Source organism: Musca domestica, unplaced genomic scaffold, assembly GCF_030504385.1.
Source record: "Musca domestica strain aabys unplaced genomic scaffold, Musca_domestica.polishedcontigs.V.1.1 20, whole genome shotgun sequence".
Lineage (NCBI taxonomy): Eukaryota > Metazoa > Arthropoda > Insecta > Diptera > Muscidae > Musca > Musca domestica.
This window is the reverse complement of record NW_026712250.1, coordinates 12,966,233-12,989,351: the sequence shown is the minus strand read 5'-3', so window position 1 is coordinate 12,989,351 and position 23,119 is coordinate 12,966,233. Positions and strand designations below refer to the sequence as shown.

The 23,119-nt window shown below is 37.4% G+C and overlaps 2 protein-coding genes across 7 annotated transcripts in view; one reads left to right on the top strand and one right to left on the bottom strand.

Moving 5' to 3' along the window:
- Nucleotides 1–18,396, bottom strand: part of LOC101895985 (protein transport protein Sec16A) — a 40,358-nt gene extending 21,962 nt beyond the window's left edge. For 3 of the 6 annotated variants that reach the window (XM_059122463.1, XM_059122467.1, XM_059122466.1), the window contains exons 1-3: nucleotides 18,192–18,396; nucleotides 16,460–17,101; nucleotides 12,313–15,869 (exon numbers count right to left, since the gene is read on the bottom strand). In XM_059122463.1, coding sequence (XP_058978446.1) covers nucleotides 12,313–15,869; nucleotides 16,460–17,032 — 4,130 coding nt within the window. In that variant the 5' untranslated portion in view covers nucleotides 17,033–17,101; nucleotides 18,192–18,396. The remainder of the gene's footprint in view (nucleotides 1–12,312; nucleotides 15,870–16,459; nucleotides 17,102–18,191) is intronic. The other 3 variants (XM_059122465.1, XM_059122464.1, XM_059122468.1) reach the window with 3 other exon arrangements.
- A 1,743-nt stretch (nucleotides 18,397–20,139) lies between these two features.
- LOC131802336 (vesicle-trafficking protein SEC22b-B) lies at nucleotides 20,140–23,119 on the top strand. Its single transcript, XM_059122462.1, has 5 exons — nucleotides 20,140–20,497; nucleotides 20,574–20,683; nucleotides 20,744–20,999; nucleotides 22,400–22,445; nucleotides 22,508–23,119. Exons 1-5 carry the CDS (start codon nucleotides 20,423–20,425, stop codon nucleotides 22,654–22,656), a joined length of 636 nt encoding a protein of 211 aa, XP_058978445.1. The 5' UTR covers nucleotides 20,140–20,422; the 3' UTR covers nucleotides 22,657–23,119.

Here is a 23,119-nt window from a genome sequence, read left to right as displayed (position 1 = left end):
CCACCACATGGCGATTCGGATGGTTCTGTCTGTAACAACCAAACAGGTATTGCATTGACAGCATTTTATTATGCTGTCGCACCGGTAAGACCTTCGCCTCCTGATGTAGGTGATCGACAGGAGTCATGAGGAGGTACCCTGTTGCGGTTCTAAAGGCGGCATTCTGGTAGGACTGAATATTTCTCCACTGTGTAGCACTAACGTTGGCGGACCACATCGGAGCCGCATAGTTTACCACCACATACCGGCCGATCACGTTGTAAGAGGTCGACAATATTTCCCTTAGCTTAGCCAAGTGCTGCCGGCCAATGACTTGAGAACCTTGTTCCTACTTCTAATCTTGTCGCATATGGCAGTGGTATGCGCGGACGACTTAAAAAGCCAATCGAATGTAACCCCTAAGACCTTGAAGTAGTTGGTGGTCGGAATTACAACACCATCAACCTGTACATTCAAAGATAGCCTCATCTCCGCAATCCATGTGGGGAGAAGTGTGGCTGTCGATTTAGTGGTGTCGAAAAAGGCAGTTAGATCAACTAGGTAAGCGTTCAACCGATCGCAAATGTCATCAATGATGGGTCCGGGCGCCAAGAGCGTACAATCATCTGCGTACGTTATTGTCTCTATGCCGTCTGTTGGGGGTAGGGGGGGGGGGTGTTTGGAATTTCAGAAAGGTTGATGTTAAACAGTTTCGGAGATATAACCCCACTTTGGGGAACTCCCAAGGTGGGGAACACTCTGCCGATGCTCGACTTCATGTTTCTGAATTCCACGTACGACTGACGTCCATACATGTAGTTTATTATTCAACGTCTAAACTTGAACGGAGGGCGGTGCGTTAAATGTCCTCGAACAGTGTGGCATGATTGACTGTATCAAAAGTTTTTGATAAATTAAGTGCCACCATAACTGTTCTGCCTTCTCCTAGCAATCTGCAGCCAACAGCTGGTGTATTTATGTATTTGATCAAGTATTGCCCTCCTTTATGCGATTCTTTTTGTTCAAATCTCCGGCCGAGGATGGCATTCATACTGTAACTGTTAACTACGTCTACGACTGCATCAGAAAGAATGCTATTCAGACCCGCTTGATAGGCTTCATGACCTAGGGGCTCTCTCTTATATCGGTGAACCTCTCTCTCTTTAGATCATGCATGGCCTTCGTGACACGCCTGGGTGGGGGGAGACCTGTCCACCATATGCTAGTTAGAATGACTCCTACGATAACACCCAAACAGGTACTGCAACATATGATTATGCTGACGTAAGGGGAGAACCTTCGTCTCCTCATGTAAATCCAAAAAATCATGCCAATCTCAAGGCAGCGGCTTCTGAGACACCTGATTGTCCCGAAACACAGCAACACTCCAGTTTCGGCCAGCAGCTGCCAACCCAGTGTATACATGTACGTGTTCGTAGGTTTTTTTTAATCTTGTTGGTGTCAACGGCTCAAGTTCCCCAACTTGAGATTTATATTATTTGTTTTATCAAAATTTGAACCAATTAGAGTTGAACCATCAACAAAATTTCTTCTCGATTCTAAAGATACATTCCCTTAGACATTGTGAAACAGTTTCAGATTTTTTTTTATTAAATTTTAATATTTCTAAAATATTCCAATTCGTGTGAGTAAGAGTTAGCCACAATTTTTTTAAACATAGCTTCAATATTTTTTTTTTTTGAATTATGTGGGTCATTATTTTTTAGTTTAGAGATATTATAAAATATTAATTTTTCTTAATAATTGTGGTTTTTGGGGTTTCTGTTTCGGGGGTGTGTGTTGTGAGTTATGGACATATGGAAGGTGTAAATTTGTTTGTTAATTATTAATTTCATATGGAAAATAAATTTAATAAATTTACTCGGAATTCTAACTAAAAAAATAGTCAAAGTAATGGAAACTCAGATAACCTACTCGGAGGTGAGGGGGGAAAACTAACATAGGATTCTGTAAGAAAAGTTCAAAGGGGAAACTATGTAAAACACGGGAGAAAAGGAAATAACAAAACACAATGCTCGTGAAAGCAGGAAACAATACAGCAGACTATAGGAATAAAGAACTGGAGGGGACAAGGAAAGAACTCAGCAGACAAACAGACATTGGGCGCCAATAAAACATTTCTAAACAAGTAAAATAGTATTAGTCGGTTTTATCTACAGATGTATATCCCCAGCCTTGAGTTATGATTATTCAAACTGTTGACCCTTTATGAGGGAGGTTTCCAAAAAGTGCAAGAACTCAAAAGAGCTAAAGAGTTGCTTCGCTTGGCCGAAAGTGGTGAACTGCCGAATTTGGTTTTCTCCGATGAGGAAACATTCGCTGTCGTCCAGCAGTTTGTAAACAAACAAAATAATCGTGTTTACTTGCTGAAAATGTGCACCTTCGATTGGTGGTGGCCACCAGAACTCAAGCGCCGGCCATGGTAATGGTGTGGGCCGCCATAACAGCCGATGGTCTCTCTCCGCTCGTATTCATCGACCGTGACATCAGAATAAATGCCGAATATTATTGCGAAAATATTCTGGAGGGTGTATTAAAGCCTTGGACAGGCAAACATTTTGGCCGCAGACATTGGACATTCCAACAGCACCATGGCACTCAGCACGTGCCACCCAAGAATAGTTACAAAATGAGTTTCCTCGCTTCATTTCCAACGCAAAATGGCCACCAAAATCTCTGGATACCAATCCGTTGGACTATCGTGTCTGGAGTATTTTGGAAAGCAAGGTTGTCACTAAAAAATACGAATCACCTCAAGCAAGCGCTTCGCCGGGAATGGGCCAAAATACCACAGAGCAACATTCGGGCAGCGTGAGACGGTTTCAAGGCCATAATTCGTGCCACAGATGACCAATTCGAACAAATCTAAACTTATTCTAAAATTTCCGACATTTTTTTTGCTTTTATTCAATGAAATAAAAAAAAAATTATGGCGTTTGACTTTGGTGCAGTTTTTTTATCTCACCCTGTATATGGAAGCTATATCTGAACCGATTTTCTCCATATTTGATATACTTGCTTCTGGACAAAATTCGGTTGGATAAGCCAAAATTCAGGTATTTTTGGCTGATATTGGATATTTGGTGCACAATTAAGCCGAAATCGGTTGAAGGTATATGTAGAAGCTATATCCAAATCTCATCCGATCTCGATAAAAATTGGGCAGAGGTATTTAGGAGCAGTATCTGATGCCCGGTATCAAATATCATTGTTGTGGTGTGCATATTACCCATGTGAGGGACCTAAAACCCCCAAATCGAATGAAACATATATATGGAAGCTATAGCTATATCAGATCCGATTTACACCAAATTTAATGTACTTGCTTCTAGACTGAATATGGTCGGATGTACCAAAATTCAAGACTTTTGAACTGATATTGGCCATTTAGTGGACAATTAACCCGAAATCGGTTGAAGGTATATATGGGAGCTATATCCCCAAATCTGAACCGATCCTGACAAAATTTTATGCACTTATTTCTAAGCTGTATCTGATATCTGGTATCAAATATCATTGTTGTGGAGTGCATATTATGCATGTGAGGGACCTAGAACCCCCAAATCGAATGAAACATATATATGGGAGATATAGCTATATCTGAACCGATTTTCTCCAAATTTCATGTACTTGTTTCTAGACTGAATTCGCTGGGATGTACCCAAATTCAGGTCATTTGGGCTGATATTGGCCAGTTGGTACACAATTAACCCGAAATCGGTTGAAGATATATATGGGTACAATATCCTAATCTGATCCGATCTCGATAAAATTTGACAAAGGTATTTTTGAGCTAAATAAGTTATCCTGTACCAAATATCATTGCTGTGGAGTGCATATTACGCATATGAGGGACCTAAAACCCCAAATCGGATGAAACATATACATGGGAGCTATAGCTAAATCTGAACCGACCTTGACAAAATTCTATGCACTTTTTTCTAAGCTTTATCTGATATCTGATACCAAATATCATTGTTGTGGAGCGCATATTACACATGTGGGGGACCTAAAACCCCAAATCGGGTGAAACATATATATGGGAGCTATAGCTATATCTGAATCGATTTTCTTCAAATTTGATATACTTGCTTCTAGACCGAATTCGCTGGGATGTACCAAAATTCAGGTCATTTGAACTGATATTGGCCAGTTGGTGCACAATTAACCTAAAATAGTTTGAAGATATATGTGGAACCATATCTAAATTTGGACCGATTATTCGCAATTTCAATAGGGTTCGTCGTCCTTGGGTCAAATAAATTATTTATGCAAAATATCATCTCGATCTCGGGCAATAAATGCGACCTGTCCTTGGTTTACAAAAATACATGGGCAGACGGGCAGACGGGCAGACGGACAGACATGCATAAATCGACTCAGAATGTGATTCTATGCAAATCATCAAGAGGAACTATGGCTCTAGCAAATGCAAATGCCCAAAGCCATAATACCCTTACCACTATGTGGTGTAGGATATAAAATACCCCTCCGGAAGGGTGTCAGATAATATCCTTGTTAAACGCATTAAAATGATTTGTTCTTGTTTTGAAATTTTTTCAATTGGCGCCCAAGCTGTTAGTTCGGAAACACATTAAGTTTTGAAATCAATAATACTTTACATTATCCAATAGAATTTATTTTCAAAATTGGCAAGACAAGAAGATTACAAATGGTTTCTACGGATCTGGAATCAAATTTAATTTTTTTTTTTAAATTCAAAAAATTCCAAAACAAAAACAAAAAAAAAATGAAAAATTAAATTTAAAAAAAAAATTGTTTCAATTGGAGGATAATTGAAAAAAATCGAAATTATTCTGCTGGTATCCAGATGATTTAAATGCTTTCTAGGGTTCTGAAATTGTCTACAATTTGAAAATCAAGCAAATTCTCAAAAAAACTACTTCAAGTAGATACAGTTCTTTTAACTAACTACTCAACAACTAAGTTACGAGCTCCTGGGCTGCTAAGGTTACCAGGGTGACATACAAAGGAAGTATTATCGCTAAGAATTAGGAATTAGAAATTTAAAAAAAAAGCAACAACTACAATGTGAATTATACTACAACAATTAGAAAAATTATTTTGTGTGGGGGTGGTGGAGAGGAGGTGATGGTCAAACAAACAACAAAATTAAAAGCAAACAATTAAAACGCTTAAAAAACAAAGGGAATAGGGAGGAATGGTTGTTAAGTAAGGGAAAGGCATGTTATACTGACGGTTAGATTCAAGAAAACAACATTACAAAATAATTCAAAATTTAAATACAAATCAAGATTTAAAAAATAAATATGTTTTTAGAAAATTTATTTTTTTTTTTTTAATTTAAGAAAAAATAATAATAAAAATTTATTTATGTGTGAAATAAAAACACTGAGTTGGAAGTCAGATGCTTAGGAAATCTGGGTTGAAAAGAAAGAAAAATGGAATACCCAGAAGGATAGAACAAGGACCCCACCAATCATAGGTAGAAAGAAATCCGATGAACAATATATATGGGAGCTATGGCTATATCTGAGCCGATCTTACCCAATTTGACATACTATCTTCTAGACTCAATTCAGTCGTAAGTGCCAAATTCCATCCCATTTGGGCAAATATTGGACGTTTGGTGCACAATAAAAGTTAAATCGGACGATGTTATATATGGGAGCTATATTCAAATCTGAACCGATCTTGATAAAATTTGGCAAAGATATTTTATTTATTTATTTATTTATTTATTAATCCATTTGTAATAAAAAGGCCTAATAGACCATACATAATTATTACATAGCCTACCTTAAACCTGAGTTAAAAAACAATTCAATAATAAAAGTAAATAAATTCACAATTTCATGATATATACATACGTACATACATTATACTACTATATAAAGTACTTGTTATTATTATTATTATTATTGTTATTGGCTCCCCAGCCATAAAAATTTGAATACAAGGTAATTAATGTCCATGTTAACAATAACTTTTAGATTAGATAGCAAAAAAAAAAAAAAAAATCAAGTAATAAAACTGCTACATATAACAACAACAATTAGGATGCAAGATGTTGAAGCAGTTTTAATCGAAAAACATTGTTAGAATGTGAAAAAACTCTTAATTCCTGGGGTAATGTGTTCCAACATCGCGCGACCCGTACCAGAAACGATCGTGCATAATCATTTCTAAAGATCCTAGGAATAAAAATTTGAGGGTTTCTAGTTGAATGAGAAAATGTGAAACTCATCCTCAAAGAAACTGGTCTACCACTTCTTATTATATTATAAAAGGATACGAGATTACGACAGGTAATTAATTCATTAAATGAACATCCGATAAACCGTTTCACATATTCAGATATATGCTCTCTTCCACGGACCTTATATACAAACCGAACTATAGAATTTACGATTCTTCGTAAGTGGAGAAGGTGAATACCAGTAGCACCGGACACTACCTCAATGCCATATAATATTGTAGACATTAACAGAGCATGCGCCAACTTTTCCTTTACATAGCAAGGTAAATATAGGTTACATGCATAAAACCGTCGTAAATAAGACCACACCTTCCCAGATATGATGTCAATATGATTCTTAAAAGACAACTCATTATCAATTACCACTCCTAAACATTTATGATGGGGGACAAATTCCACATCATCATTAAGCAACTTTATATTAATAGTATGATTTTTAAATGCTCCAAACATCATGGCCTTTGTTTTGGTTGGATTTATTGTAAGTAAATTCATGGATGACCAATATGAAAACTGAACAAGGCACGTATTAATGCGATTTTCAAACACTGACGGCGACTCACGGTCACCACTAAAAAGGAGGAAAATATCATCCGCGAATTGATAAGTTTTGCATGAATCAGAATCAGTGACATCCTTAAGATCATTCACATACAAAATAAATAAAAGTGGTCCTAATACCGACCCCTGCGGTATGCCACTATAGGTCAAAATAGTATCCGACTGACAACCGTTCAGAGCCACAAACTGGGACCTATCACTGAGATAAGAATACATAAGCCTACACGCCGTGGACGAAAAATTAAATATATTCTTAAGTTTATTTATCATAATTATGTGATCTACGGAGTTAAAAGCTTTTGATAAGTCCAGAGAAACAAGTACACTTACTCTGCCCTCGTTGATATTCTGGCGTATATTATCCGTTGCCTTTATAAGCAAGTGTGTAGTGCTATGCCCTCTTCGAAATGAATATTGAGTGTCAGATATTAGACTCGAAGTATATTCCACAATTTGATTCTTCATTATAATCTCTACTATCTTAGATACAGATGGTAGTATAGAAATTGGGCGAAGGTCATCTGGGCAACTAACATTATTCGATTTGGGGATGGGGACAACACGAGCTTTTTTCCATGCAAGTGGAAAAGTTGAGCTTACTAATATATAGTTCACGAAGTGTAAAAATATATCCATGACGTACGGGTAAATTAACTTAATAAATCGTATGGGTATCATATCCACCCCTACTGATTTAGAGTGAATTTTGTGCAATGCTTCAAAAATTTCAGCCTCCTCAACGTATCGAAAAGAAAATAACGTGTTAGAATCAACATCCTGCATAAAGTCCACTTGCCCTGCAGGTCTATGGTCAGTGTTAATAAAGGAACAATTTATGTCATCCACATCAATATCAAAAACAGAATGATTTTGATTTACATAACCTGCATTACGCAACAATTTCCAAACGCCAGATGTATCTAACCTGCCAAACATTGCTACAAAATGTTTCCTCTTTGCCCTTCTAATAACGGTCCTTGCCCTGTTTCTATATTTACAGTAAACAGCCCAATTCTCCTGACAACGGTCTAATTGAAATGCATTAAAAGCTAAATCTCTAACGGATCTAGCAAATGTGACATCGCTAGCCTTAATCCATGTTTCTGTGCGAAGTTGTACCCTTTTCCTAACAACAGGTACACAGGCAAATAAGCTACCAATTAGAGAACTAATTTGAGAGCATTTGATGTTTACATCAGGTTCACTTAGCAGTAAATTCATGTCAAAAGCACGCAAGATCAACAGAAATCTATCCCAATCCATGTTGTTGTAATCTCGGTACTCCAGGAATTCAAGCGGCTTATAATAACTTAAGGAAAGAGACGCGAAAAGTAGGGCATGGTCAGAGACAGACGGACACTGAACTTGATCACTAAAGTTAACAAATGAAGCATCACTTACCAACATGAAATCTATTAATGAAGTTGTTCTTGTTCTTAAATCAAAATGTGTGGGCTTAGAATTGTGAACAATTGACAAATTATATCTTATGCACAGTGAGCGAAAATTACTAGACTTAGTATCATCAAATAGGTTATTATTAAAATCACCAAAAATAACTATATTTTGGTGCTCCGAAAATAAATCCATATGATGACACTCAAAATCATATAAATTACCAGTTGGTAAATAAACCACGCCAAACAAGATTTCAATATTATCAAAGCACAACTTAACGAAAAGCGATTCACATCCAGGAAAAGAGGTTTTCAACACCGTTTTGTAGGGGAGACCATTAACAATAAATAAACCTACACCACCTCCTCTACCTGGAGCCTGGCGATCATTCCGGCAAAGTCTATATCCAGGTAAAGAAACGGCTTTATTGCAAATTTCATTCATGAGCCACGTTTCTGTCACAGCAAAAATATGGAACACATTGCCCTTTAAAATAAGTCTCAGTTCATCAAGTTTGTTTTTAGGCTTGATGCTCCTGCAATTTAGATGAGCCACTTTTAAGTTATCACTATACGGACACAACACGGATTTAATGTACGAGTTATCGTTAATTATTGGACCTAGATTTTCACTAAAAGACATTACGACAGAGCCAAAAATTGAAAATGGGGAGCCAAAAAAAGATATTTAATACAAATTTTTTAAAATACAATAATATTTCCATAAAGAAGAACAATATTGCAATAACATTCATGCAGCTCTTCACTTTTAATATGAGTTCAATTTTCAATTCATTAATAAAGATTAAGTAGAACAGTCAATTTCTGAAGTTGTATTACACTAATTTTGAACTTGTTCAGAGTTATTTAACAAAGAAGAACATTTCTTAGCATCTGCAAAAATTTCGGTGCCATCTGTGAGTATCAGTTTGGCTTTCAGTATGTCTGAATTTAGAACCTTAAATTTGGTTATAACTGCTTGTCGGCGAAGCCTTATACAGAGCGAATTTAGATATGCCGCAGCAGGAGTGTAATGGTCGTTTAGGTAAACTCTATTTGACAGGTCACCACCTTCACCTTTAATTATGTCCGACACTTTAAGAGTCCTGGTTCTGAAATACTCCTTCATGATTAAATCGCGGGCATTAACATTATTCAGCTTAACTAGGATCTGTTTTCCGTTGCTTATGTAGCCAATATAATTGATATCATGAGTAGAAAGCGACACATTAAAAAATGAGCTTAACGCCATTACCGGGGCAACCAAGTCTGTTAACCCAGCAGGCAAGCCGCTGATTAAAAAGTCAGCTCTATTCAGTCTGCGATGTAACACATTCACTTCAGCCTGGAGATCTGATATTTTTGAATCTGTAGCAGATTTTAGGTTGCTCACTTTTTCATTGCAGCTATTAATATCGGATTTAAGTTCAGTTAAATAAGATCTCATCTCATTTTTAATTTCATCCAGAGCTGCTTTAATGGAGTTCTTTTCAGTCTGGTTACTCATTATTATGCCATCTAACTTAGCATTAAGACTCCGAAACTCGTCCGATATGCTATTCCTATTGGGATTGGTTCGTTGACAGTTCTCACATGAGACACAAGTAAAAATGCTGGATTTGACAGATTTTAAAGCAGCTAAATCTTTTTCATTGATATTAGCACAGGCGGCATGTATCCATTTATTACACATTTTACACATAATGCTTCCTTGGGATTTTGTTATAGAATTGTTGCAAATACCACATTTCTCCGCACTAGGCATTTTTGGTTACTTGGAGAAAAAAACAGAAGAAGCATCCAAAAACAAGGCAAACAAGAGCAACAATAAAATGCAGCAACAAAATCAGCAACCAACAGCACAGCAACAATTTAGCAGCAAAATAACAATTATGCAATATTGTGTATAAAGCGGTATTTTAAATTTAATTTTAACAACAAGTCATGCAACAAACTGCAATTTCCGAAGAATGTGTATAATGCGTCCGATTTATTAATAAATTCTATTCATTTGAAGAATGAAAAGCTGCGATGAACAAAAACCACGTTTATTCAGGCATAGCGTTGCCAGATTTTTTTTGAGCTGTATTTCATATATTTCCCTGAATATCGTTGTTACGGAGTCCATATTACGGCTGTGGGTAACAAATATAACAAATCGGATGAACAATATATATGGGAGCTATGGCTATATCTGAACCGATCTTCACCAAAATTGGCATACTAGCTTCTATACTCAATTCGGTCGTATGTGCCAAATTCCATCCCATTTGGGCAAATATTAGACGTTTGGTGCACAATAAAAGGTAAATCGGACGAAGTTATATAAGGGCACTATATCCAAATCTGCACCGATCACGATAAAATTTAGCAAAGGTATTTCTGAGCCGCATTTGATATATTTAGCCAAATATTGTTGTTACAGAGTGTATATTACGGCTGCGGAGGACAAAAATAACAAATCGGATCTACAATATATATGGGAGCTATAGTTATATCTAAACCGATCTTCACCAAATTTGACATACTAGCTTCTAGATTCAATTCGGTCGTATGTGCCAAATTCCATCCCATTTGGGCAAATAGTAGACGTTTGGTGCACAATAAAAGGTAAATCGGACGATGTTATATATGGGAGCTATATTCAAATCTGAACCGATCTCGATATAATTTGGCAAAGATATTTCTGAGCTGTATTTCATATATTTCCCTGAATATCATTGTTACGGAGTCCATATTACGGCTGTGGGTAACAAATATAACAAATCGGATGAACAATATATATGGGAGCTATAGCTATATCTAAACCGATCTTCACCAAATTAGGCATACTAGTTCCTATACTCAATTCGGTCGTATGTGCCAAATTCCATCTCATTTGGGCAAATAGTAGACGTTTGGTGCACAATAAAAGGTAAATCGGACGAAGTTATATATGGGAGCTATATCCAAATCTGCACCGATCCCGATAAAATTTAGCAAAGGTATTTCTGAGCTGTATTTCATATATTTAGCCAAATATTTTTGTTACAGAGTGTATATTACGGCTGCGGAGGACAAAAATAACAAATCGGATGAACAATATATATGGGAGCTATAGCTATATCTGAACCGATCTTCAACAAATTTGTCATTCTAGCTTGTAGACTCAATTCCGTCGTATGTGCCAAATTCCATCCCATTTGGGTTAATAGTAGACGTTTGGTGCACAATAAAAGGTAAATCGGACGAAGTATATATGGGAGCTATATCCAAATCTGCACCGATCTCGATAAAATTTAGCAAAAGTATTTCTGAGCTGCATTTGATATATTTAGCCAAATATTGTTGTTACAGAGTATATATTACGGCTGCGGAGGACAAAAATAACAAATCGGATGAACAATATATATGGGAGCTATAGCTGTATCTGAACCGATTTCGATCAAATTTGGCACACTTATTTTTAGGCCTAATCTTATTGTATGTGCAAAATTCCATACTATTCGGGCTGATATTACACGTTTGGTGCACAATAAAAGGCAAATCGGACGAAGATTTATATGGGAGCTATATCTAAATTTTTACAGATTATCTCCAATTTCAATAGGGTTTGTCCTTGGGCCAAAAAAATTATTTGTGCAAAATTTCATCTGGATCCCTGAAATTTATTTCCCCTTAAAAAAATGGAAATTACTATCCATTTTCTTCAAGAGCTCTTGAGCTCTAAATTGTTCCAGAGTAAAATGCCTCCAAAAGAAAAACAAAAATCAAGACTCATCTCTGCCAAAACGTAACGTTCACAAAATTTCTGTGAAATCCTTTCTTTCAATTTTGGCCCAAATACTCTTTGTCTTCTCGCTCAGAAGCTCATGGCTTCCCGGCCATGGAAAATGAAATTATTTCCCCCACTTCTCCAGGGAGCTTTTGAAAATGAAATGAATTAATTTCACTACTTTCTCAGGGTCTCTTCTGCCTTTCATTGCAAAACGAAAATCCTTCAAAGTATCCCTCCTTTCCTTTTCATAGACATCCTACCCAACATTCCCATAGCATCCTTGGACTTCCAACTTATATTCAAAAAATTCATTTCCATTAGCATTTAAATGGATTTTTTCGAAATGTCTAACTTACCTATCCTTCACCATGTCATTGTGGGCCGAACTACGTCCCGAGTGCACCGACTCACGTCCATCGTTTCCTGTGGCCGCGGCGGTCTCACCAGCTCCCGGCATGGCTGGCATTACGCCAGCCACGCCACCTGCTGCTACCGCCCCTGTGCCGGCACCAGCATGTTGTCCATAATATTTCTTATACCACTCGGCATAGGCCTGGGGATTGGTCCGAGCCATTTGTTGATAATAATATGCCGTATATGGATCATAATATCCCCCGGCCGAGGGATAACCACCATACATGGCAGCTGCGGCATGCCGGGGATCGTGCAACATACGTCTGGAGCCGGGACCACCCTGCTCCTTTTCCAAATCACTTTCGCGAGCATTGCGTGAGCTGTGCTTGCGATACTCTTCATATTCCCGTGGATCATAGCGGGGATCATCTACGCGATAACGTGGATCACGATGTTTATCACTGCGTCGTCGCCGCTCCACGGTGTCATAGTCATCACGTCTTCGCTCACGACGATCTGATTCGTAATTATCGCCTCCGGAGCGTTTCGAAGAACGATAACCTCCACGACGCTGATAGTCGTCATAGTCACCACCCTGATCGCTGCCCTGATGACGGCGTTCACCTCTTCGTTCGCTGTCGGGATGACGCATACTACGCCTGGATGATTCCTTGCGGGCATCGAACCTTGTGGACTCCTCGGTTTCGTAGCGGGAGTCATTTTCATAACCTCCGCCTCCACGCTGACGTTGACGCCTGTTCTCCGACTTAACACCCCTTGACCTTTCCTCATCGTAATAATATTTGTCGCGTTTATCCCTGGCCCCCGGCTGGCGTCGACTACGCTTGTTATCCTCCTCATCCCCACCACGGTCGCTTCTTACACTACCCTCCCGATAATTACGTCTGCGCTGTTGTTCACTGTTCCGCTCACGACGTTCACGTTCTTCGCGATCACTGGAATATTCCCCACCATCCTCAGAGTTAAGATACTCCTCCTCACTGTCATAGCGTTGCATGGAACGTTTGTCACGACGACGTCGAGATGATGATGAGGCTCCATGCCGTTCAGTTTCATATTTGGAACGGGATTTAGAGGAGCTAGCCCGATCATTTAGCAGACGTTCGTCACTGTCATCCTCGTCATTGGGCGAAGAGATAGGGTGATTATCTTTTGGTTTTGAGGAAGGAGGAGCATGAATTTCCATGGGTTCGGGTACGGGATTATTTGGCCCAGCTGTCAGGCCATTATCAATGCTTTCATCAGCTCCCTCCACGGGTGGCTCATTGCGGGCCTCGGGGGATAGAACTTGATGTTGGGGTTGTTGCTGATCCTCCAAATTTTCTCCGTCCATTTCGATTTCTCGCTGTTCCTGTAATTCCACCCCGGTGACCACACGTTGGGGTTGTTGTTGTTGTGGTGTTTGCAACTGTTGTTGATTGGCCACATTGCTCTCGCCGGGCACCATATACAAATTACGATCTGTGGTGGAATTGCTGGATGAAGGATCTGGATTTGGGGCTGCATTTTCTGAGGCTGTATCCTCACCATCGGCATGACGCTCCTCCAAATGCATAACATCACTAATTGGGGCTGCCACAGTTGCTGTGTGAGCCTCTGTACCCATAACCATGCGTTGTGAAGCCTCCAATTCGGGTTCGCCTAACACCAAACGGGACAAGCCTGGCGGTGGCAAAAGACCACCATCAGCCTCGCCCGATTGTTCCTCGGAATTTTCCGACAAATGACTGGTTTGTAAATATTGATTACGTTCATCATTTGGAGGCGCCGTTTGGTTGGAGGAGGTGGTGCTGGAGTTTTGGGGCCCAGCATTTGGTAGAGTTATGGAACCAACGGGTGGTGTTAGAATTTCTTGATTTTCTTGCAATGGCATCTCATTGTTTTCGGGTTCCATAAGAGTAATGGCAGCAGCTGATGGGTTGGCAAAATCAGCTGGCGGTGGTGGTGCTGGCATATTAAAGGCCGATGGTGGTGCCATAGCCATGGGGGCGGGTGGTACAACCGCTGGGGGAGCTGTGGTGGCCATTAGGCCGCTGGCTCGATGATGTTGGGCCAAACCGCTGCGTTTAAAGGGATTTCCAGCTGCAGCCGAGGTGGCAGAGGCTGGTGGTACAGCGGGTGGCATACCTGGCGGGGCTGCCAAAGTTGGGGGTGGCCCTGGTAAACTGGGGGTTTGCACATTTGCTGGCCTACTGATGGTTGCGGGTGGTTCTTCCACCGTATTTTGAAATGCCTGGGGTGGCATCAGTGCCGTCTCCGGTGGATTTTCACTGACCGGTGTATTGCCCATGGGCGGTGAGGCATATTGCCGGGAAGGCAAGGTCACCGGCTTGGCTTGCGATACAAATACTGTGTTTGGAATGTTATTGGTGGATGGGGCCATGGCTTGACTTGCCGGGCTATTGTAGTTATAGTTCTCAGAATTCACAGCCGTTGAGGTGGCCATTTGCACAATGGGAATTGGATTTTCCGGTTTTTGATTGACAAAAACTGGAGCTTGGATTTCCGTCGGTTTTGTGGGCGGTTTTTCCAAGGATGGCTGCTGGTGTTGTTGGGATGCTGCGTTTGTTGTTAGTTGTTGTTGATTTTCGTTCGTTTGCCAATTCCAATTGTCGTTCGAATGATCGTTCGTTGCTGGCTGCTCCATATCATTGGAGGAGTTCCAATTCCAATTGTCGTTATGCTGCTGCTGCTGTTGCTGCTCCAATTTGGGCTCATTTGTTGGAATATGTTGCTCATTATCGTTGGAGGCATTCCAATTCCAGGAATCATTATTTTGTGGCTGACTGAAGCTATCAGCAATAATGTTGGAATTGTTGGCCTGAATTTGCGCAGCAGCAGAAGGAGGAGGAGGTGGATGGTGTTGAAGATCATTGGCCACCGTAGAAGCAGAAGAAGCTGGTGGTGGGTGGGCTGCAGCCAGCGTTGGAGGCTGCTGCTGCTGCTGACTTGACTCATTTATGTTCTGCGAGCCATTGGCATCTATGGTGGAATTATCATTCCAATCCCAGTCACCCCAACCATCCGCACCCCCACCTCCACCACCACCGGTGTTGGATTGATTGTTATTGGCATTGTCAAAGAAGTTAACAGCATTTGCGCTTGGCCCTACTGATCCTGCAGTCGTCTGTTGAAAATATGAAGCTGCAGCCGCTGGTGTAGGCTGTTGTTGTTGTTGCTGATAAGCGGCATTGCTGACTTGTTGTTGCTGAGCCGCCTGTGGTACGACATGATTGAATAAATTATCATAGGTTGCTGCAGCAGCATTTCCTGGATTTTGTTGCTGCTGCTGCTGCTGTTGTGGCCATTGTTGTTGTAACTGTTGTGGCGGCTGTTGTTGTTGTTGTTGCTGCTGCTGCTGCTGATACATAACATTGGAATTTTGATAGTTATGTTGCCAATTCTTGGCATTGGTCGTATTTCCTGATGCCCCCGCCATCGCCGGTGGCATGGGTGGTTGTGTGGCTTGTTGGGGTATCATTTTCGTTGCAGACAAATAATTTTGTGTTGTTGCCGTTTGGAGATTTTGCCAAGAGTTCTGATAGGAAAAAAGATATAAATTAATTTCAATTTTTAAAATAAAGAGTTGGGGGGGGTGGAGAAAATACAGATGTCTGCTACTTATGTTTGGAGATAAAAAAAGACCAAAAATTGGTCTAAAACAAAGAATACCAAGGTCGAAATCGGGAAAATCTGTCCTCTTATTTGCAATAAAAAATTAGAAATTCCCCAAGGACTCAATGAGGCGAAAGGTATCCTTTTTGAGAACTTCCTTTCTTTAAAATTTTCAAAATTACTTTTCATTTTATCTCAAAACAAAAGTAGCAGATATAAATTCTGTTAAAAATTAATAATGACCTTCTGAAAAAAAAAAACAAATTTCTGAAATATTAATAAAATCGAAAAATTTTGAAATTAATTTTTTGTTACAAAAAAAAAAAGTGCCAAACATAAAATCCCAAAAATGCAAACCAAGGAGTGACATTTATAAAAAAAAATGGAAAATTATGGAAATGTGAAAATTAGAAAATTGTAACAAAAATAAAAAACATGCCAAACCAGTTTCAAAAAAAAAAAAAAAAAAAAAAAACGAAAAGTGATGGAAAATGAAGATAACTCCCCATTTACCTGTTGATTCTGATAAGGCGCCCCTTGATTAAGCGGCATGGGATTATTATTATTGTTGGTGGCATGGTGGTGGCCCATGTTGGCTTGCGATGTTGGTGCATGAACATGTTGTTGCTGTTGTTGTTGTTGTTGGTAGGGAGGTGGACCAGCAGCATTGTTTAAACGCATTCTTGTGCCTAAGCTATTTGTCAACAAATTTGTCGATTTTTGGGAGGAATATTGTGGCTGGTGCTGTTGTGACGTCATCAATAATGTTGAATTATTTGCCAGCGCCGAGGACAAGTTAGAGGATTGTGTGGTTCTCAATGCCACTGATGATGGTAATGATGACGATGATGGTTGTTGTGCCAGGGAACCAGATCTTAATGGTGGTGGTGCCGCTGTCGCCGCCGACACCTGCTTCTGCTGTATAACAGAAGGGTTGTTGGAGGAGCTGACATTAATATTAAATGTTTGTTGTTTTGATGATGATGATGTGGATGTGGATGACAATAATGGTGTTGTTGTGGATTTTTGATGATTTGATGTTTGATGAGTTGGATGATGTTGATTTTGATGATGGACCCAAGACATTTTTTTGTTTTTTGTATTCTAATTTCCCAAGCCAATACTCAAAGAGCTCTTCAATGAACAAAAAAGCACCTGAGATATTAAGAAAAGCAATATATATTATTAAATATATACAAAAAACATTAAACCACATACATACATACATACGTACACACAAAATGGACAATGTGATTATGTAAAAAAAACAAGAAATATATGAACAATTTATTGATTTTTGTTGGTCTGCAGAAACCGGATTACTCAAAATTAGCTCAAAAGTTGAATGCACCCTTGTTCAAAAAGAAAAAAAAAAGTCGTTCGTTTGGCTTGCCTTGTTGTAATAATGGATGGTTGTTGTTGTTGTTCTTTTTCGATTCTATCAACGTCACAAGTACCCAAAAAAAAAAATTAAATACTAAACAAACAATGGCAGCAACAACGTAATTCTCTTTTACCTTTGTTTTCTTTTAAAAACGTCTGTTTTTTTTTCTTTCCTTCTTTTAAAATGCCCCAAATAATTTTACTTTCATTTAATTGTCGAAAAAAAAAATTAAGCAACCCAACCAGCAAGTCAATCCAGTCTGTCAACAGCCATGCACAGCTGTTGGGGAAACACAATACAAGTACAAGAAATAAATAATAAGTACTCTACTCTCCGATAATTGTCTTGTTTTTATTTTGTTGTTGTTGTAGCTGCTGCTGGTGGCAATTGTGCAAAACTTAAGTTTACGTGGATCTTTTAACCAAACACATACACTCTTTCTCTCTCTCTGCCTTTCGGCATAGCTTATGCTCTCTCTCAGCCACTGTACTACCCCCCAAATTACCCCTCAAAAAAAAAAAAAAAACTTTTCATACATCACAGAATTGCTCACAAAATATACAGTGGCACTACAAGAGAAGTAATTTTGCATTTGTCAAACAACAACCGTTTTAATAATAAAAAGAGAGAGAAACTTCATGACAATCTGTGACACGAAAACGTACACCATTGAGCATGACTGAACAAGTAGTCATTACTCTGCGTTTTTTTTTTCTTTCCTTCTGTCAACTTTTTTCGTTGTTGTTCTTCGGCACACACATATACACAAACACATTCACAAATATATGTTATACGTTGGCACCTCTTGGATGGATGGATGAAGCAAATGAAAAGAAAAAATCCTCTGTAGCTTTTTTTTACCTTAACTTATTCGGGATTTTTTATCGCTTTTTTAGCTCGAAAACACTCGTTATTTATATTTCTTTTCAGCACTACCGATAATATTCACATTATATTATTGTTTTCAAGGGGTTTTGTGTCGAAATTGTTGACAATTTCCTCGTAAATTTCCAGGTGAAATCTTTTAAACTTTTATTTTTTTACGAGACGCGAAGAACCGAGCCATACTGATTGGAAAGTGTGACGGCGTTAGGGATGTTGAAAATCAACCGGTTACTTTTAATGACAGTTACCACCAATTGGAATGAGTTCCTATTAGAATAAAAGAGTATTTATACTATTAAATGTTTTTTAGCTAAACATACATAGGAAATTAATTTATCTTCCAATATATTATCATGAGCAAATAAAATTTTAATAATAATGCCGTACAAATGCTGTACACAGAGATGATTTTTGTTAGTGTGTAGATTCCACGCCTGAGAAGATCTATTTTTGTATAGTAAATCTTGTTGAATAAATCCGGATGCTGTTGCTTTCCTTTACAATTTGGCATTATTATGCCATGATGCGAAGCCGAGCTGTTAATGAATACCCACCTTTAAAGTGAGGATACATAAGCAGCTTGGCATCATGGCTAGGCATTGTAATGTCAAATTATAAGGGGAAACGACGGTAGGATTCGACTGCAGTTCTGGAACAGACCATTTGTATCATGGTAGAAGAATACAGGTAGTCGCATCGACACAGCTGCTGGGACAATGAACTGTCAAACTAAATTTGAAATTGAAAATTTTGAATAAAAAATTATTCAGATTCGAAAAAATTGTTGAAAAACGAATATCATGACAATCTCCGGTTGGTGTCGTATAAGAAAACATGTCAAAATCTACTTATTTTTGAAAAAGCATTTCAAAATTTTTGACATATCAATGTTCCCAAGCGTTGATGCTTCTACCTGTATTTTTCTACCATGATTTGTATACTAACCATGGTAGAATAATACAGGTAGCTACATCAATATTTTTAAATGTTTCTTCAAAAATAAGTAGATTTGTATATGTTTTCCTGCACGATGCCAATCAGAGGATGTTATGATATACATTTTTTAGCAATTTTTAAAAAACTGCATACGTTTTCATTCAAAAATTTCAATTCCAAAATTGGTTTGGTAGTAGATGTGTCGATGCTAATACCCGTATTCTTCTACCATGAATAGATTTAATTATTTTTGTAATTGATTCTCAAAATTTAAAGTTTCATGTGCAACCCTGCTGTTATTTTCCTTTACAATTTAACATTAATATGCCAAGCTGTTTATGTATATCCACCTTTAGAGTTCCTAGCATGGTAGAAGAATACAGGTAGATGCATCAAAGCTTGGGAACATTGATATGTCAAAAAATTTAATTTTTTAAAATTTAATTTTTTTTCAAAAATTTATAGATTTTTATAAGTTTTCTTATACGACGCCAATCGGAGGTTTTTATGATATGCATTTTTCAAGAATTGTTACAAATTTAAATGATTCTTCATTCAACATTTTCAATTACAAAATTGGTTTGACAGTTCATTGTCCCAGCAGCTGTGTCGATGCGTCTTCTTCTACCATGGTTCCAAGTCAATGATTTTTATTTTGATTACATTGCATATTGACATTCTCCATTGCCTTGACCTGTGTAAACGGTGGATGAGTAACAAATATAATGATATTATTCATAACTTTGAGGATACTTCTTAAAGCTGACTTAAGCGTGGATATATTTAAAGTATTTTCATTGTCAGATTGCTATTTATTGTCAAATTAAAAGAAAATTCAACACTTCTCCTTTTTCTGTGACGTAAATGCAAAATAAAATCTCAGTGGAACGCTTTTGATTATGTCTTCACCAAACATATGATTCTCTCCCCTGCATTTGCTTTACGTTACGTTGCTGCTGCACTAATTTGCAATAGTCCTCTTGTCATCTAGTTTTGACTTTTTGTTGACGTAGCTGACGTGTTGCCCAAGTTCATCCCGAAATTTTTGTGCTCTTAATTAAGTTTTGATCGTTTCTTTTTTTCGTAAAAGGAAATTTACATTTCTTTTTTAAAAATTTCATAATACAAATCGAACGTCATAACATTGTGAAACTTACACGAGACAAATTGACAAATTGGACGGGACTACCACAGTCCAAAGGCAATCACACGGAGGAAACATTTTAAAACATAGCTAGGCCAGGAGGAAAGACAATAAAAGGACATAAACAATGGCTTTGCTGACGATGATAGCTCGAGTTATAGATGGTCTGCCACTAGTGGGCACCATGCAGGATGATGAACAGGTAATGGAACAAATTTTTTCCCAATTGTGATTCATAATTCCTAAACTGTTTTAATCCTAATTCACCCACCTACTAGACTGGACGCAGTATTATGGAATATCAAAATCAAGCCAAAATGTTGTTTCGCAAATTGGGCTCACACTCACCCAGCAGATGTAGCATAGAAACCGGTCCATATTTATTTCAGTAAGTTGTGACTGTGGCTAATTAAATATTCCATTTATTTATGTTCCCTATCGGTTTTAGCTACTTAATAGAGAATGATGTTTGCTATTTGGTAATGGTGGATAAAATGTATTCGAAGCGTTTGGCGTTCAATTATCTGGAGGATTTGGCACAAGAATTTCATGCAAACTATGGCCGTAAAGTGAATTCAGTGACAAGACCGTATGCTTTTATCGAATTCGATGTTTATATACAAAAGGCCAAGAAACAATTGACCGATCGAAGACGTAATATAAATACAATTAATACACAATTGCAGGATGTACAGAGGATAATGGTGAGTGATGAAGAGGGGACAAAGACGTTCGTTGACGGAGAAGCTATATAGCTGTCATCAAGGACTATTCAATTGGGAAAACATATTCCCGACACATCATCAGAAAAGTTGTTATCGACAAGTTTTTTATACAGGAAATTTGTTATCGACTAATTTTCTATACAGAAAAGTTGTTATCGACAACTTTTCTATACAGAAGATTTGTTATCGACAACTTTTCTATACAGAAGATCTGTTATCGACAAATTTTCTATCGAAAAAAGTTGTTATCGACAACGTTTCTATACAGAAAAGTTGTTATCGACAACTTTTCTATACAGAAAAGTTGTTATCGACAACTTTTCTATACAGAAAAGTTGTTATCGACAACTTTTCTATACAGAAAAGTTGTTATCGACAACTTTTCTATACAGAAAAGTTGTTATCGACAACTTTTCTATACAGAAAAGTTGTTATCGACAACTTTTCTATACAGAAAAGTTGTTATCGACAACTTTTCTATACAGAAAAGTTGTTATCGACAACTTTTCTATACAGAAAAGTTGTTATCGACAACTTTTCTATACAGAAAAGTTGTTATCGACAACTTATAGACAACTTTTCTATACAGAAAAGCTGTTATCGACAACTTTTCTATACAGAAATGTTGTTATCGACAACTTTTCTATACAGAAAAGTTATTATCGACAACTTTTCTATACAGAAATGTTGTTATCGACAACTTTTCTATACAGAAAACTTGTTATCGACAACTTTTCTATACAGAAAACTTGTTATCGACAACTTTTCTATACAGAAAACTTGTTATCGACAACTTTTCTATACAGAAAACTTGTTATCGACAACTTTTCTATACAGAAAACTTGTTATCGACAACTTTTCTATACAGAAAACTTGTTATCGACAACTTTTCTATACAGAAAACTTGTTATCGACAACTTTTCTATACAGAAAACTTGTTATCGACAACTTTTCTATACCGAAAACTTGTTATCGACAACTTTTCTGTGGAAAACAGTTGTTATCGACAACTTTGCTATGGGGAAAATTGTTATCGACAACTTTTCTACACAGAAATGTTGTTATCGACAACTTTTCTACACATAAATGTTGTTATCGACAACTTTTCTACACAAAAATGTTGTTACCGACAACTTTTCTATGGATAAAAAGTTGTTATCCACATCTTTTCTAAGGAGAAAAGTTGTTATCGACAACTTTTCTATGGATAACACTTGTTATCGACAACTTTTATACACAGAAAATTATAATCACAAACGTTTCTATAAAGAAATGCAGTCATCGACAAAATTTATTGCATGAAATATAATTTTACATAGAGAATTTTTTCCCAAACTAATATTTTTAAACACTTAATTAATTATTTTTCTCTTTTTTAGGTTCAAAACATCGATGACGTGCTACAACGTGGTACAGTTTTATCAGGTATGTTTTTGTGTGTTCTCTTTTAATTTGAATTTAAAGACTAATTTTCTGTTTTCTTCTAGAACTTGATACAAAAACCCAAAATCTTTCCATGATGTCGCAGAAATATAAAAAAGATGCCACCTATTTAAATCGTAAATCAATGTATGTGAAAGCTGCTGCCGCTGGCATAGTTGTTATAGTATTTATTTTATATTTTTGGGTTTTGTAATAGTGAGACAAAACCAAAAAAAAAAAAAAAAAAAACGAAAGTGGAGATCATCCTGCATCATCCAAGGCAATAGATATCAAATATTTGAAAATCGTAAACTTATAACACCAATATATATGTTATACGCATATTTAGAGTGTAAAGAGTAACAACAACAGCAACTGGAATGTAACGAATCCCCCGCACTTTATTAATTTATTTCTTAAAACCAGAGCAAAAAATATATTTCTTTGCGGACAACAAAAAAACAACAACTTATCACATTTTCCACTACCTTCTAAAATATATGTTTGTATTGTTTGTTTTCCTTTTTTTATATATAAAAATCTTTCTTTCTGTGTGTTGGTTAAAAAAAATTTATTCTTTTTTTTATAAATGAGAAACAATAAGACATAATTTAAATTAAATTAAAATAGGTGAAATAGTAATAAAGATGAGAGAAGTGAAGAAAAATATAACGAAA

Bases quoted from the DNA above. Each gene is read 5' to 3' on its own strand.
- LOC131802336 (XM_059122462.1), top strand. From the start codon at position 20,423: ATGGCTTTGCTGACGATGATAGCTCGAGTTATAGATGGTCTGCCACTA. The intron at 20,498-20,573 runs GTAATGGAACAA...CCCACCTACTAG, and splicing joins CCATGCAGGATGATGAACAG to ACTGGACGCAGTATTATGGA. The intron at 21,000-22,399 runs GTGAGTGATGAA...TCTCTTTTTTAG, and splicing joins AGGATGTACAGAGGATAATG to GTTCAAAACATCGATGACGT.